The sequence below is a fragment of the Poecilia mexicana genome, unplaced genomic scaffold (assembly GCF_051168715.1).
Source record: "Poecilia mexicana isolate PSO_F unplaced genomic scaffold, ASM5116871v1 scaffold_5, whole genome shotgun sequence".
NCBI classification, from domain to species: domain Eukaryota; kingdom Metazoa; phylum Chordata; class Actinopteri; order Cyprinodontiformes; family Poeciliidae; genus Poecilia; species Poecilia mexicana.
Genome location: NW_028263374.1, coordinates 32650894 through 32667099, shown reverse-complemented (window position 1 = coordinate 32667099; position 16206 = coordinate 32650894). Strand labels below are relative to the sequence as shown.

Genomic DNA, 16206 nt, shown 5'->3' with positions numbered 1-16206 from the left:
AACTGTAGCTGTAGCTAAATGCAAGGGTGGTTAAAATTAAAAAATAAAAAAAAAGTTAACTCCTGGACTTGTTGGAACAAGATTATTGTTCTTTTGCGAGAATCTGCAGAGAAGATTTCATCCTTCCCTCTGTTTCCTGGGATTTTCTATTGCTCTACTGGTGACCTGAAAGGGGGAGCTACGCGTTGCTGCACTGCGTGAAGCTAGCTTCATACCTAACGCGTTAACCTGGGCGCGAGGACTTACTTGGCCAATGCATTGGCCTTGAGCGTGTCGCGGTTGTGCGCCACCGTTCACACAAACTAGAGGTTTTGAACAGTTCCGGTCCCACTACACTGGCGTTTATGTGATTCCTCCATGAAGGCTCATTTTAGGAGAATACGGCTTACAACACGTGTCAACTATAAACGCAGTCTCATGCGCGCTCAACACAAACTTTCAAAAGCACGACTATAACTCAGCTTTTTAGTCTAGAAGAATGAAGCTTTTGGTTTTTCTTATTCCACTAAGGCAAAAGTCTACAGTACAGCAGCCCGTTCCTCCCCCTTCCCCCACACCGGGTTAGCCACACACAGAGACACTGAGTGTACAATAAGAACACCATTTACATGGATTATATTAGTCTTTATTTAAACTGTTATTCATCTCACACATTAGATAATTGCATTTCAAATTGTTATTCATCTGTATGTATCATGTCATTATGAAATTCCTTTGGTCCTTCAATAAATAAAACTAAGATATCATATACACATTTATTCTTTATACAATTTCTTACAGGTTAAAGGAAATTATGTTGATCTATTCTCAGCTAAGGTGTAAAGTTCTTTAAAATCCTTATATTAAGCCTCGTTGCTATAAAATTTTATTCGCATTCCAGTAAGTACTGTCATGTTTTTTGCCTTCAGTGACAGCAATCTTAAATGAATACACATAAAAAAAACAAGTCAATTGAATTGTCAAATTTGAATTTTTTTTTTCCACTTTTGTAGCATGCACTTTCCATGTGAAGATGAAGATCCAAACATTGTCTTCAGGACCACAACAACAAAAATAATTAAAATGATCAATTTTTGACACCATAAGGTCTGGCTTTTACAGTGTGACTTGGTTTCACCAAGAACTGCATCCTTCAGTCAAAGAAACCAGGAAGCGTGGCCACTCCAAACTCTGACCTTCAGTCACAAAACTCAACGTGTGAAGCATGGAATGTAGAAAATATCAACAGCTTTTAGTGTTTTACACAACAGCCTACATTGTACAGTGAGAGGACAGAAGGTATTGTACAATCTGCGAGAGCATACTAAATGGGAGTCAAGCCGGTTAGAGAATTTTAAAAAATTTGCCGAGGTTTCCACAGTGCTGTTGAGAAATGTGGAGGACAGTTTGATTCATAAACACTTTCTCACATTGAGGAAAAAATGGGCACTCCCAGATCTGTAGAATCACTTCACAGTGTATCTAGCACCTGTGTGTGTGTAATCCTAACATTTTTAATGTAGTGAAAACACTGATCAACCAGCAGAGCTACGCAGCAAAAGCTTGAACGTAAAAATCTGAAAATATCAAAGCATACAGGTGCAACAGGTAATAAATAAGGGGAATAATAGTTATTTAAATGGTGGTGGTTACTGTGCCCAGTGGAGATTTCTTCTTTACAAAAACAGAACAAATGGGAGGGGGAAAAAAAATAAAAATAAAAAAAAGACTTGGCCTCACACCCACGTACAAATATAAAACAATACAGACAAATATTTGGGTGCTACCAGGAGGACGGGACGGGGGTTAATCCCTGCAATCAGGACGACACGAGTAAGTTTGTTTCCCCTTAAAAGGCGCCACACACCATTTCTCATCCAGCCGGCTCCGCTCAGCATCCAGGGGGAAATCATGGAATGGAGGGCAGGGCAACAACGGGACATGGTGACAACTCCCTCATCACCCCCCCCACCTCCAATGGGATCCATAGTGTCCAGACGTATGGGCAAGGAGGAGAGTGGGAGTGAAGCACTGGGAGGCAATGGGAATACACAAAAAAATAAGAGAAGCAGGCGCTCAGAATGACTCGTCGTGCCCCACAGACAGGTCCCCTTTGGGGGTGGAGGCACGCGACGAGCCCTTGTCCATGCTTTCGGAGCCAGAGCTCTGATGCTGCTGTTCAGAGCCCGCGCTGGACGTGATGGTGGATGAAGATGTGGATGAGGAGCGGGTCTTCTCCTTAAAGTCCGTTATGATCACTGTCACGTTGCCTACGGTGATGGCCAGCTGCTGGGCGGTGCTCCGATCAATGTTCTTCAGCTTGGGCCTGATGGCACACACAAACAGAAATGACTGATGAGCAGAATTAGATCGCCAGTCCTGATCTGTCAGCTTTTAGAATGTGGCGACGAGAGACGCAACAATCTGATAGTAATATCTGTATCAGTCCTGATATTTCAAAAAATTCTGGAATCGGTATTGGTGGGCCCAACCCATAAGGGCAGACTTGTTCAGTCTAATTCTATGCTTTGTGCTCTGAACAATGTCATGCTTTATTATTTATTTTACATTATATATAAAATTCCTAATTGCACTTTCTGAACCATTTTATTATTTTACATTGGCTATTACACTCCTAATTGCACTGGCTGAACAAATTCAAGTTGTATAGTTTTTACATGCTTCACCAAGCTTGTGAAGTCATTGGTGGATTTAAGTGCAGAGATCAAATAAATTTGTAATTCACTATATTCATGTCTTTTTAAAACAAGAAACAATTTAAATCAATTCAACACTGTTTTTCAGTATCATATCTGTATCGGCTGATACTAAAGCTCAGATATTGGTATCAGATGTGAAAAAAAGTGTATTGGTGCGTCCCTAGTGATAACACTCTTAAGTGTGGAAGTTGTTACTGAGAGAAAAAGATTTAGTTGGCTGTTCTTCCAATCATTGAGGTAAAATAATTTTACTAATGCAAATCACGTTACATTTGTAGGTAGATTAGCAGATATGAATTAATGACGGTGGCTCCGCTTTGTTCCTGAAAAGAAGCTCTACAATTTCATAATTTTTAAATAGTTGAGTAATGTTTATACTTAGAAAATTAAAAATAAATAAATAAAAAAAATACCAGTACAGCTTACATGGTTTGGGCCAAAGAGTGTTATATAAAGTACAGCATTTCCAAAAATTCATAACAAAAAATACAAAAATGAAAAAAATATAATACTACTGCCCCTATAAACCCTTTCTAAAGTCTGGGTGAAGAGAAGAGGGTGTTATCATTTGAGGCACCAGATTAATTCACATTCCCATGCACTTGCCTGGTCTGAATAATGGAATAAAATACAGAAAAAGAATAAACACAACACATCACATACGCAGCTATATGTCAGACAAACAAGTTTCTAAAAAGAAAACTATTTTCTACAGAGGCATGCAAGCTGGTCAGGTACTTTTAGTCCATTTTTAGTCAAATGTTTCCGTTGATTTAACAAAGATACCGGTTAAATACAGAGTAGGTGACATTGAGTCATTTTTTCTGCATTTGTTATGACTGGGCATAGCATTGGTCAGCAAGTCATTGAGTCATTAGGAATAATAAATATACATTACATTGAACAATTTGGTTTGTGTTAAGATACATGATCTTCTTGCTCAAATGAAATGCATGAGCATAAGAATTATCACTGGACTTTTCTGTAAGGAGGTTTGTGTCCTAAAAGTTCATTAAAATATTATTACAAAACTGTGCAGTGTGAATATTAAGCACTTTCAAACACTTCATACAAAAATCAAGCATTTCCAAATCTTAAACACACTTTTTTTTTAATTCAAACATTTTCAAGGATTTCAAGCACCAATGCAAATCCTATAGGTCTGTTCAGAGGTCGCGTTAACAGAATATTTTCCGTATTTGACCGGTTATAATTCACACCCTTGACTGATGTGAATTATAGATTTTATGCAAAGAGTTCATCGCAGAGGCATTTAAAAGCAAATAATAAAAAGATCCTTTCTGAATTTCATCTCATGGACACTGAACTAAATGCATCTTTCTGACCGGGAGCAGGCAGCGTGTTGAAGAGTGATGAACAGGACACTTTGGAGCCTCTTGTTCAGAAGCGCATTGGTTAAAGGGGAGTGTTTAAATCCAGTCTCCAGTACAGACCAGAGAAAAACAAAGAGTATTCAATGTTGTGTTAATCCATTTATAGTGTAAACAGAGGAGCCGGCAGTTTATCTTGAGGAAATAAAGGTGCAGAAGTTAATATGAATGCTACATGCGCAGTGCGCTGCAAAACCAATGCTGCGAAGAATTAATCTCAACTTATCCAGCGGTTTCAACAAATGGAGCTGCCCACAAGGAGAGAGGCGCTTAGGAGGAGCATGGCAGACGCAACATCTGTCCGTTTCAGGACAGCGAAACCACACACAAAAAAAGAAAATAAAATCCTTGTAAAAGCGCACGCCCAGACCGCACACAGGATAAAACACTCAGAGTTCAATTGATCGGTTTGGATCACACAGATCCAACTCGGTGATGAACCAGCGCAGATTTTTTCTGCAGATGTGAACCAGGAGGAATTTGAGAGGCACTGTGCATTCAGACCTCAGCAGGTGAAGTGCTGGTAATTAACGTGGAGTCGTTTAATTTCAGTTATTATAAATTATTGGGGCCACAGTCAGTGTTTTTTTTCACTGCGGAGAAAAAGTTAGATGTGTTCATCTGCTTTATGTGTGATGGATCTGGATTCACGGTTCAACTAGGTTATTAACTAAATTGCATAAAAATCCAGCTAAATAGCCTACCTTAATATGATTATAATTTGACGGGTAAAAATAGAACATGACTGATTTTTTTTAATGCTGTCGGTCAAAATGACGGAGAACAAAAAAGTCTAGCGCGACCTCTGGGTCTGTTGATTACAAATTTGGCCAATACCAACTTTTTTTGTCTGAGAAGTTGATAAATATAATAACAAATTTGCCAAGTCAGCAATAGTGGAGTGACTATTAACCACACACATGCAGATGTGACATGGTGGGCATGTCCTCTTTGACGTTAGAGGAAAAGGACACAGTGGCTGATTTTCAGACCTTTTGTGGAGGTAGCATAGATTGGTTTAACATGTTTGGAAGTAAATGCGAGCGTTAAAATTCTTAAATATTGTTATTTAAGAATATATTATACTTTGAAGTGATCTTTTAGAGGGGGGAAGTACATTGGGTATAGTGCAGTTTTATATTCCAGTTCTTTTCAACACTGGTCCTCAAGGCACACTGCCTCGCAACTTTTAAGCATTCCTCTGCTTCAGCACACGATTTTAAGTGATGCCTAATTAACAGGCTGAATTTGAATGTGGTGTGTTGAAGCAGGGGAACATCTACACACATGTAAGTGTGCCTTGAGGACCCAGGTTGGGAACACTGCTACATTCTGTGTGTAAAAAAAAAAAAAACATTTTAAATGTACAGATACCACTATTCCATAGCTTGGAGACGACAAGTCAGAATAATATATACATTTTAAAAATAGCATTTAATCAGTTATGGAAATCCAAAAAGCTTTACTAAAAATCCAAAAAATTCAGCAAAAAAGGCAGCTTAAAGTGCTTTACATCATAAAAACATCATATAGTCACCAATTATGAAAAAAGGAATAAACATTACATTTGGTCAAATGTTATCTCTGGTCCCAGGGCATGTGAGGGTGCTTACCAGCATTATACTAGATTACTGAACTCACTGGGTGACACATGAAGAGTCAGAACAAGTGCATGAAAAACAGAGTGGGTGTTTAGTATAAGATCAATTGTGAATCACTTCACGCTTCCACACCTCTTTACTGGATGAGTTTCATTAACCAGAAGTGCAGTGAGTCGTGTGCTGAGCCACAGAAGGCTTACTGCTCACCTGGAAATGTGAGAGTTCTTGTTGGACTTTGTTGCTGATTTCCCAGACTGTATGCTCTGTTTGTCACTTGGAGGACTCTGATTGTTGTCCAATTTGGGTCTGCGGGAAAACAGAAATGAGGTGAGGAGTTATGGAAAACTACCATCCACAAGTCAAGTTTATCTGTGTTAGTTTAGTTCAGCAAAAAAGGCAGTTCAAAGTGCTTTACATCATAAAAACATCATACAGTCACCAATTATGAAATAAGCAATAAACATTACATTTTGTCAAATGTCATCATCCAAATCATCAAGCAAATACACAAATCTTTATCAATGTTCCACTTATTACTACTCAAAAGCAACTCTAAACAGTTGAGTTTGAAATATAGACTTTAAGGAACTCAGTGTTTTGGTTGTTTTGCAGTTTTCTGGAAGTTTGTTCCAGATTTGTGGCTCGTAGAAGCTGAATTCTGCTTCTCCATGTTTGGTTCTGCAAAGGAGACTGAAAGGTTGATACAACAGATCTTTAATGTATTATGGTGCTAAGTCGTTCAGTGGTTTATAAACTTAAAACATTTTAAAGTATTTTAAAGTCAATTCTCTGAGCTCCAGGGAGCCAGTGGCAGGACTTTAGAACTGGGGTAATGCGCTCTATCTGTTGCAGTAATCAATGCGACAAAAGATGAACGCCTGAATGTGTTTCTCTAATGCTTGGGCAATAATTTCAGTTTTGTTTCTAGTCAGCTGGAGAAAGTTATTACACATACACGCATTGATTATCCCCAAGTGACAACCCAGCATACTGACTCTGACACTGACTTGGTCTTTTTGCTGCTGGGCTTCTTTGTGACAGCTGGTGTGATGTCCTTCTCCCTGTCAGGTTTGTCTTTGACAGGCTGCTCTATCTCGCTCTTGTCCTTCTCGGTGATGTCCCCCTCTGGTGCAACGCTCTCAGGGCGCTCTCCCTCGGGGCGTCCCTCCCCACCGGCCCGCTCTCCTTCACTGTGTGGACGCTCCTTGTCCGTGCGCTCGCTTCTCTCTCTCCGGTCCTTCTTGGGCGGGGGAGGCATGGTGTACTGCTGAGCTGCCTGCTGGGCGACCAGCTGGGAGTTTATCCGAGGTTTCCTGTGGAGAAAATCCGAGACACAAAGTTTATGGATTATTGTCGTAGAGGAACCGTAAGCTGACCCTTGTCATGCAGCAACATGGTAACACTGCAGCAGACAGGGGTGAACAAACGGGTACCTAGTCCTAGCTGCAGTAGAGTTACTTATTAGCATTGCACCTCTGTCTTGAAGGCAATCTCATTAACTCAGGACTGTAATAAAACAAATGCACGGGATCACAAGGTGGAAAGTTGGCAGAATGTCGCAGAGGTTCTCTAATCTGATTACTGCAGGGTTGGCCCCGTTTGTCTCAGTCTGAGATTCAGTCGATCATGGTGTTTGCTTTCTAGCAACCACAGAGCACTCCTGAACTCTAATCACACTACTATGTTAAAATGTTCACACAAAGAAATTGTGACCTCTCCCTCATTCTGCTCTGCAAAGACCAACTGTAGGAAAGTACGACATCTTGCAAAATTGTTTATACCATCTTTACCACAAACTTCGGTGTATTTGGGGTGACAGTGGCAGGAGTTCGCCCTGCAATCAGTGGATCACTGGTTCAATTCCTGGTCTGCCTGCTTCACCCACCTTGCCTGCTGGTGTGGGTCAGAAGGGCCAATGGCACAAAAATTTATAGCTACAATCTAATAGCTTGTCATCAACAGTATGTGAATGAGCCCTTTCAGATTTCAATTGGAGATATAAAAGGGTTTACAAATAAAATTGATTATTATTATTTTACTGGGATTTTATGTTTTAAGTAGCTTATAATTGTGAATTAGAAAGAAAATGATGCATGATTTTCAAAATAGTCAAATTTTAAAAACTAAAAATTTGACTCAATTTTGTCAGTTCTTCACAGAAACACTTTGAGCACCAATTGCAGTTTTTTTTTAGCTGATCACCAAACTTTAAAAAGCCCAACCTGCCAATGTCAATTTTGGCCGATGCCATTTTTTTTTTTGTCTGATTAGTCGCCAAATATAGCAACAAAGTTGGTAAGTTGGTAACGGGGGAATATTATTATCCACCCACATGCATCCTGTGGGCTGGTCTGTCAGTCATCCCTTTCTCGTGGCAGAGCAATAAAGAACTGGCTGATTTTTAGACCTTTGCTGGGGTAGATAAAAGCAATTTAAGCATTGGTCGATCATTGATCTCTGAAAACTGAGGAAATTGGGGCCGATTTATTGGTGCAACCCTACTTTTGGATCTTTCTTAGTTCAAACTGACATTTTGGCCCATTCTCCTTTACAAAACACCAAAGATTCAGTCAGATTGTATTAAGAGAGTTCAAGTTTGATAACAGATTCCAAATTTGAATTAGGTTCAGACTCAGACTAGGCCAATGTTTCTCAATTATTTTCTGTCCTGTCCCCCCTAGGGATCATATTTTTTTTCGCACGTCCCCCCACTCAGTGCCCTTCCCGCCCCAGAATTTAAATACTATTATGGATCTGTTCATATTTAATTTTTATCGTACAAACCACTGGCTCTAGCATTGTATGACCTTATTATCAAAGCCGCTGTTTTATTGTTCCAAGTCTCAAAATAATTTCCAAAATCAGTTTATTGAGTGAATCACTAACATCTAATCAAGACTACTAAGTATGAAAAAGAAAAAGTGCAAATGATTGAATGGGATGTGCATTTTTAGACTTAATACAGCAAAACCTTTTACAACTACAAGCAGTGGTTACTTGTCAGCTTCTTCAGTTTAGTTTTTCACCAGGTATATAATTTTTAACATTGTGGAAAAATTTTCAGCAATATTGCTAATATTTCAGCTTGTCAGATGAGAAGACATGAAAAATGCATAACATTTTGAATGAATAAAAAGACAGGTTTCGTCTATTTCCTGGCCTTTTTTCTGCGAGCTATGGTACTTGCTGATGGAGTATAAGTGCCGGGCTCTGAGTTTTTGATTTGGGTTTTAAATACGAGTAAAGTTGGACGAGAATAATATTGTAATTTTATGATAACTTTTCACCATACTGCACTAAATTGCGGAATACTTAGGGTCTTGCAAGGTTATAGTCGGTACTGGTTTAGCAGATGACTAAGTACTAAATGTTTTAGCACATCAAAAGCAAATTTTCAGCCCCAGGTCTTTAAAACGATTGTTTAAACAACTTTTTATTTAATAGAAAAAAACAGACTTGCTGAGTGGGTCAAGTTACACATCACTCTATCGAAGCTTTTTAACTTAACAACTTTCTTCAGGCAATATTGCATCTTTACTCTGCCAATATTTACATTATCCTGCTAATGCTGCTGGGTTCTAGTAGTGTGACTGTATTCTTATGTTTGAAAATGAAAATGTCTTAGCCTGGCCATAAAACTCTGTCATACTTGCTTTACTGACGTCTGCTGCCGTTTTTTTTCGTTTCAGTGTCAAACCTCTCCATCTCTCCTCTATGACGGTAGATGTATTTCAAAATATCCACGCTTGTGTCCTTCGCTCCGTTTTTTTCTTCTGCTCCGTTTACAACAGAGCTGTGTAGCTACTTTTTTTACTGGCTTCAACAGGCAGGCTGTTGATTAGTTTGAATGCTGCTGCCACCTAGTGACCGGAGGCTTGTTTTTCAGCTAAGCATTAATAAAGATGATATAAAGTCTTGCTTCTTGCGCCCCCCCTGGACATTTCGCCATGCCCCCTTGGGGGGCTGCGCCCCACTATTTGAGAAGTACTGGACTAGCCCACTCTACCATATGCTTTGATCTAAATTACTGCCTTGCAGCTCTGACAGTTCTACTGGCTGATTAAATTAATTAACATTCACTTTTCCAACTTATAAAAAAGGTTTTCTTTCAGAATTTTCCCAGTATTTAGCTCCTTCCATGTTCCTCTGTGACGCTGCCACCATCTTGTTTCACCACAAGGTTATGTCTATACCTTGTGCACATGTAGCCAATAACTAGACCTTAGTTATCATCCAACACATCATGTTTTGCATGAAGGCCATAAATTTTCCTTTTGGTCTTATTTGGTCAGAGCATCTCTGCTTCACCGACTATGAACACTTCTGCACTAATCCAGACATCTGGGCTTAGACACACTCATACACACACCACATGAATCCTAGCAAATCCACTGCAACATAATGGACACCAGCTGGTAACATCTGTGGAGACCCCCCTCAGGGGAGAGGAGAAGCTGACTGCACAGCCCAAACTGCTGCCAGCAACTAGGAACCCATGGAGAGAAGGGAACCACTGCTGCGTTCCTGGATCAAACCAACACCTGTGGGCTGCTGAAGTAGCTACCCTCTTATCAGGAGAATTAAATGTGTACCAAACCCTTCAAATTCTAGCTTAGACACACGAGCTAGCTGGGATATAGAAAATCAGCAAGTATGTTTCTATATCTCAGGAGAGGAGAGTCCTTGATCTTCTCACCTCCAGTTTACCTGCAAAACCTGCAGTCAAATAAAGAGCTAAGAGTTGAAGAAACTTGTCTGATTCGAGCACCACTCCAGATAAACAAGAGCTGCTGCTGAAGAAATTAGAACTTCACGTTCCGTTTTAAGTGGCTTTCTGCTGAGAGTGGCTTTCATACAGCTGTGCAAGTGGTTAGCCTCAGTGTTTCAATTTGATGACGGTCCGGTTACTCAATTCTGCTCTCAAAACATTCTCAGGTTCTTTCATTAACTGACTCTCTCCACTCTGCACATTTCTCTGTTTCTCGGTAGAGGACTTTGATCCTCTGCATTCGTTTTGAAATTTCTCAGCGCGTTTCTTGGAAAACCCTCCCCAAGAGCTATTACACACTTGAGAAGAGTCTCCTTAGAGAAGAGGAGGGGACACATGGCTCATCAGAAGGCGATCAATTACTGTATAATAGAGCATCATTTTGTAGCATTTGCGCTACACACGAACAATAATGCGAGCTGCAGTGAATACTGATGAGTGTTTGGCAGTTGATCCATCAGATGCAGTACCCTGGAGTTTTTCTACCTGTTGCTCTGTGTGAAACCTCCATGGAAGGGATTAGGAGCATGGGAGTGAATTATTCTTCCATCCTATATTCATTATTCCCATCAAATAATAATGGAAATAATGATTATTCTCATCATTATAAGAATAATCACTATTGCAATTTGCTACAACTTTTAACAAACTGTAATAGTCTTTTTAGTAGCTTGTTTAACTGTCTTCCACCTAAGGATTCTAAAACGGTGCCCTTATAAAATACCTAATTATTACAGACTTTAACCACCTCGCAAAATATGTTTAAGTCTCTTGAACGTAGGCCTGTTACGATAACAAATTTTGCTGGACGATTAATTGTCTAAAAAATTATTGTGATAAACGATAATTTTGTTTCAAGACCTTTTGGCACTGATTTAATGGAAATGACTAATAATGCATGCAATTTCCTGCCATAGATAGATGCACTTTATTTTCAAAAGAACACATAACACTGGAACTGATAAATTAAATAAACAAAATAACCAAAAATAAAATGGATTCTCAGTCTCTATTAACAAAAAACGTACATGAATAAAAACTAAACAACATAAAGCCAAAGTGGAAATAAAAAATGCATTCAACAAAAATAGTACAAATTATGAAGTCTGTATACTATATTGACCTTCAGTAATCAGTAGATTTAAATAGAGAAGATGGGCACATCCGACTAACTAATGCAATAGTTCAAACTACACGATTTTTTGCCCCCATTTTCCCCTTACAACAATCTTAGATCGTTGGCCGATCTAAGATTGTCGCTGGTGATTTCATAACAGATCATCCTGCAGTGTGTGGTAGATCATCGCGGCCACTCCGATCTAAATCAGGGGTTTTCCCTGACTGGGAGCTTAAAGCTGAATGTGACAGGTAGCCAATCAGAAAGCCGGATTCTCCTCCACGCTTTGAGGGGAAATTACGGAGGGGAATCCCAAACAGCTGACACTGCGTGACACGAAGTCCAGCGGACATTGGAGATGATATGTGGAAACATTAATATTTATTCAACATTTCGTGCAAAGAATATAGAAATGACAAGGAGAGGAGTTGGAGCCAAATTGCTACCACAGTTGATAAACCCGGTAACTTTTCAGCTGTTCTTCGTTAACGTGACATAAATAGGTTATAATGATTTTCATTCGGTCAGGACTTTACACTGACTCTAGCCACATGCATCACAGGTAGATTCTAGTAAAGCATTGATTAATGCCTGGTTTTAAAATTGGTTAACTGGACTTGTAGCCATTATTTTGTGCCCATGTGGCTGGACACCACACAGCACGATCGAACCCGATCAAACCGTTATACCTAGGATTTCTGTCGGCTAATGTGTGGTCTCAGGTTTTGAAAATGGGCCGACAATCGGCCGACAACTCGTGTAGTGTGCGCTGGACATTACATTAAGGAAAAGAGGAAGGAGGTTCAGTGCAGAGCACCGGAGTTGAGCCTTTTTTCAATCAGTGTCGTCAACAGAAAGAAAAAAGGCAGGGAGAGACCATAAAGCCGATAATTAAAATGAGATCATAGGTTTAATTTATTGTGCGATTAATTGATTTATCGTTTGTCGTGACAGGCCTACTTGAACGTCTCAAAATTTTTGTCACATTTCTACCACAAACTTCCATATAGTCTCATTTTTACGGAGCCCCCCATGGGACACGGGGAATTTTTTTTTTCTTTTGCGTTCCCTCGCAAAACTTTTGCGTTCCCTCGCAATAATCTGATCAGTTCATGCGGCATAACTGATACTATAAGCCTTTTTTACGGTGGCCGTCGTACTTTCTGCTTTAATATAAGCTTATAAGGTTTTTCCATGGACTTTTGAGTTATTATCGCGGGGTAATAAGTCATCTGATTGTGTCTCCATTGTGTTCGTGTCTGAATGGTTTAAAGCGCTGCTTTCTGTGCCGTTCCATCTGAGCCTTAACAGACATAAACATGCCATGCAGTAAATAAATCGATTTTCAATCAGTTTTTTGCACCAAAGTGTTAATAATAATAAACACGTTTTATTATTATAAAACACACCAAACTAATGGTGGTAGACGGCCGCACTGGATTAACTCCGTGTATCAATCAACTCCTAACCTCTTCTTTGTTCTGTCACAATTATTGATTTTTTAAATTTTTATTATCATGCTCCAAACTTTGCGAGAACTGACCACCCAGCTCACCCGCTTCCTCACACACACACAGCCAGCAGCGTCACCTTCCCATTCATACTTCATGACAGTCACTCCCACATCAACACGCCCACCACCAGGTGTCAAAGCTGCTGCTCCTGTCATATCAATAATTACTTATTTCATTCATGTTGCTCTTATAGAGCCTCATTGAAAACGTGTTTATTATTATTAACGCTTTGGTGCAAAAAACTGATTGAAAATCGATTTATTTACTGCATGTTTATGTCTGTTAAGGCTCAGATGGAACGGCACTGAAAGCAGCCATATAAACCATTCAGACACGAACACAATGGAGACACAATCAGATGACTTATTACCCCGCGATCATAACTCAATAGTCCATGGAAAAACCTTATAAGCTTGTATTAAAGCAGAAAGTACGGCGACCACCGTAAAAAAGGCTTACAGTATCAATTAGGCCGCATGAACTGATCAGTAGATTATTGCGAGGGAACGCAAAAGTTTTGCGAGGGAACGCAAAAGAAAAAAAAATCCCCATGTACCCTGGAGGGCTCCGTACATTTTATGTTATAGACCAGCACAAAGTAACAGATAATTGTGAAAAGATGAAAGAAAATTACACTATATCCAGTATTTTCTTACTTCAACAAATTGTGATTGTACATGGATTTCCTTTATGTACAATTAAAGTAGAGGTGTGCCGATCAATTGGCCACCGATCATAATCGTCCGATTTCCATGAAAAAGTGTATGATCTGTGATTGCCGATCACCAAAACCGATCACATTTATCTCACTTTGCAGCCTGTGTGTGCAGCTGATCTCCCCTTTCCTTCACGCTGCGCAAGTGCGCAGCAACAAATCCTGTCGTGTGGAACTATAGCGCTATAACGTGTGGTGAGGTTCATGGCTGGTGAGGCACTGACTTAATCAAAATCATATGGCGCCCTGCATATTATTGTTTACATGCGGAAATTTCGCGCATGAAGGGCAAAAAGACTATACTTTCACATGCCATCCATAGCCATGCTGCCATGGTAGAATAATTCCGTTAATTCAATGAAACTTGGAAATATATTGTCATTTTAGTGCTATGCTGCACAGCAAAGGGAAAACGCTCTGAAGTACAACTCAAAACCACTTTTTTCTCGCTCTCTGTATCGGCCAAGCTACATGTAGACTCACTGCGTGTAGCTTCACTTATTTACTGTATCGCTAGCTCGCTGTCTCTTACTCTGCAGACACGGAGTAAGAGACATGACCGCCTAGGATCATGACCGCCCCCTGCCATGAGGCAAGAGAACTGCCTGCCTCACCTCGAGTCTGTTCTCTGCTATTTCTGATCACTCCTCAGTAGGGCTGTGGGATATATCGAGTATACTCGATGTATCGCGATAATTTTAATTTACGATAGTTAAAATGGCTATATCGCAACCACCGAGTATAAATTGTCATTCAAATAATAAACTTTCACTGTCAAAATTACTGCGAATAAGGTTTATCCGACACCCTATAAATGCATCACTAGTCTCTCTCTCTTCTTTTTTTCTCGCTCTCTGTCGGTGTTAAGCTACATGTAGACTCGTTGCCATAGAACCGACAAGAGCCCAACTTTATGTATAAGGATTCAGGATCAAAAACACTCGAACATTACCCTAGAGCAGAACATTCAGTTTGTTGCAGTTTTATGCTTTTAGACTTGATGTGTATTTTGCAATTATTAAGTGATCACTGTGGTAGATTAGCCACCGCTGCTAATAGCCACGCTAACACAGCCATGGTTGATTAGCTAATTTAAACACCTGCTTTACTGAAGATATGTCAGTTTGTGTGTAAGTCGCCTTTTTATTTCTAAGCTGAACAAAAACACACCTTATTCCACATCACATCTATTTGTTAAGTTTGTCAAAGTCAAGGAAGTAACTGACTCTTCCCTCTCCCTCACTATTTTTTCCTTAATTAAAACTTTTTGGACCTTGTTATCTAGTCTTAGTGTAGACCAGGGGTGCCCAAAGTCTGTTCTCGAGGGCCGGCATCCTGCATGTTTTAGTTTTCTCCCTGGTGGTAGTAACAACGTGTTCAGTATGTCAATGTTCTTCTTAGGCCTCTAATGAGTCATCATTTGAACCAGGTGTGTTAAACCAGGGAGAGAACCAAAACATGCAGGATGCCGGCCCTCGAGGACCGACTTTGGGCACCCCTGGTGTAGACAGTTCATAGCAAAACACTGCAAACTTCTTATTTCATACATCAAGCTTACTTTAAGTCTAGCAAGGAAAAGGGGGCGGCAACATGCACGGTGACGTCATGCTGCAAGGAGTCTATAGTTTAAAACAACGTCTGAAGCTAATTTAAGAATATCGCGATATATATCGTGTATCGCGATATAGCAAAAAATATATCGAGATATTAGATTTTTCTAATATCGCCCAGCCCTACTTCTCAGCACACGAAACATGTTACACACAAAGGTGGTGACAACAAACACTATACATTATATAGCTAAGCTAAATGATGGAAAATCAGTTTATATATTAAAAGTTTTTTAACCATTTTATTGGCGACGTACAGACAGGAGGAACATGCTCTCATCGAGTGGCAGCCAGCGCAGTTAGCGAGAGGTTGCACAATCGTTGAGGCTCAGCTTGCTGCTACCTCAACGGCTTCGCTTCTGAGTATTTGAATGGGAAAACGCAAAAATTCAGCGATTTTGAAGAAAAAAAATTATCATAATTGGTAAAGCTAAATGAAAAATAAATACTTCACAGTGCAACACACAGGATGAAAATAGCAATATAAATTATCTTATTCTTCCATGATGACGTCACTAGGTATTTAAAAAACAAACACTTGGTGTGCTGTGGTGGCGCAGGGGTTAAGCACAACCCATGTATGGAGCCTTAGTCCTCGATGCAGCTGTCGCAGGTTCAATTCCCGGCCGTGGCGACCTTTGCTGCATGTCTTCCCCCTTCCTCTCATTACCCACTTTCCTGTCAATTAACTATCAAATAAAGGCCACTAGAGCCAAAAAATCTTAAAAAAACAAACAAACAAAAAAAAAAACACTTGACGGAGTTTGGCTATATCGAGGCTCAATGCAGGA

The 16206-nt window shown here is 39.8% G+C and overlaps 1 protein-coding gene across 4 annotated transcripts in view; it reads right to left on the bottom strand.

The window, feature by feature from the left end:
- Positions 1-609: 609 nt before the first annotated feature.
- Positions 610-16206, bottom strand: part of rybpb (RING1 and YY1 binding protein b) — a 51748-nt gene continuing 36151 nt past the window's right edge. For 2 of the 4 annotated variants that reach the window (XM_088005931.1, XM_088005933.1), the window contains 3 exons: positions 6687-7004; positions 5899-5997; positions 610-2305 (listed from right to left, as the gene is read on the bottom strand). In XM_088005931.1, the coding sequence (XP_087862057.1) occupies positions 2056-2305; positions 5899-5997; positions 6687-7004 (667 nt within the window). In that variant the 3' untranslated portion in view covers positions 610-2055. The remainder of the gene's footprint in view (positions 2306-5898; positions 5998-6686; positions 7005-16206) is intronic. The other 2 variants (XM_088005932.1, XM_088005934.1) reach the window with 1 other exon arrangement.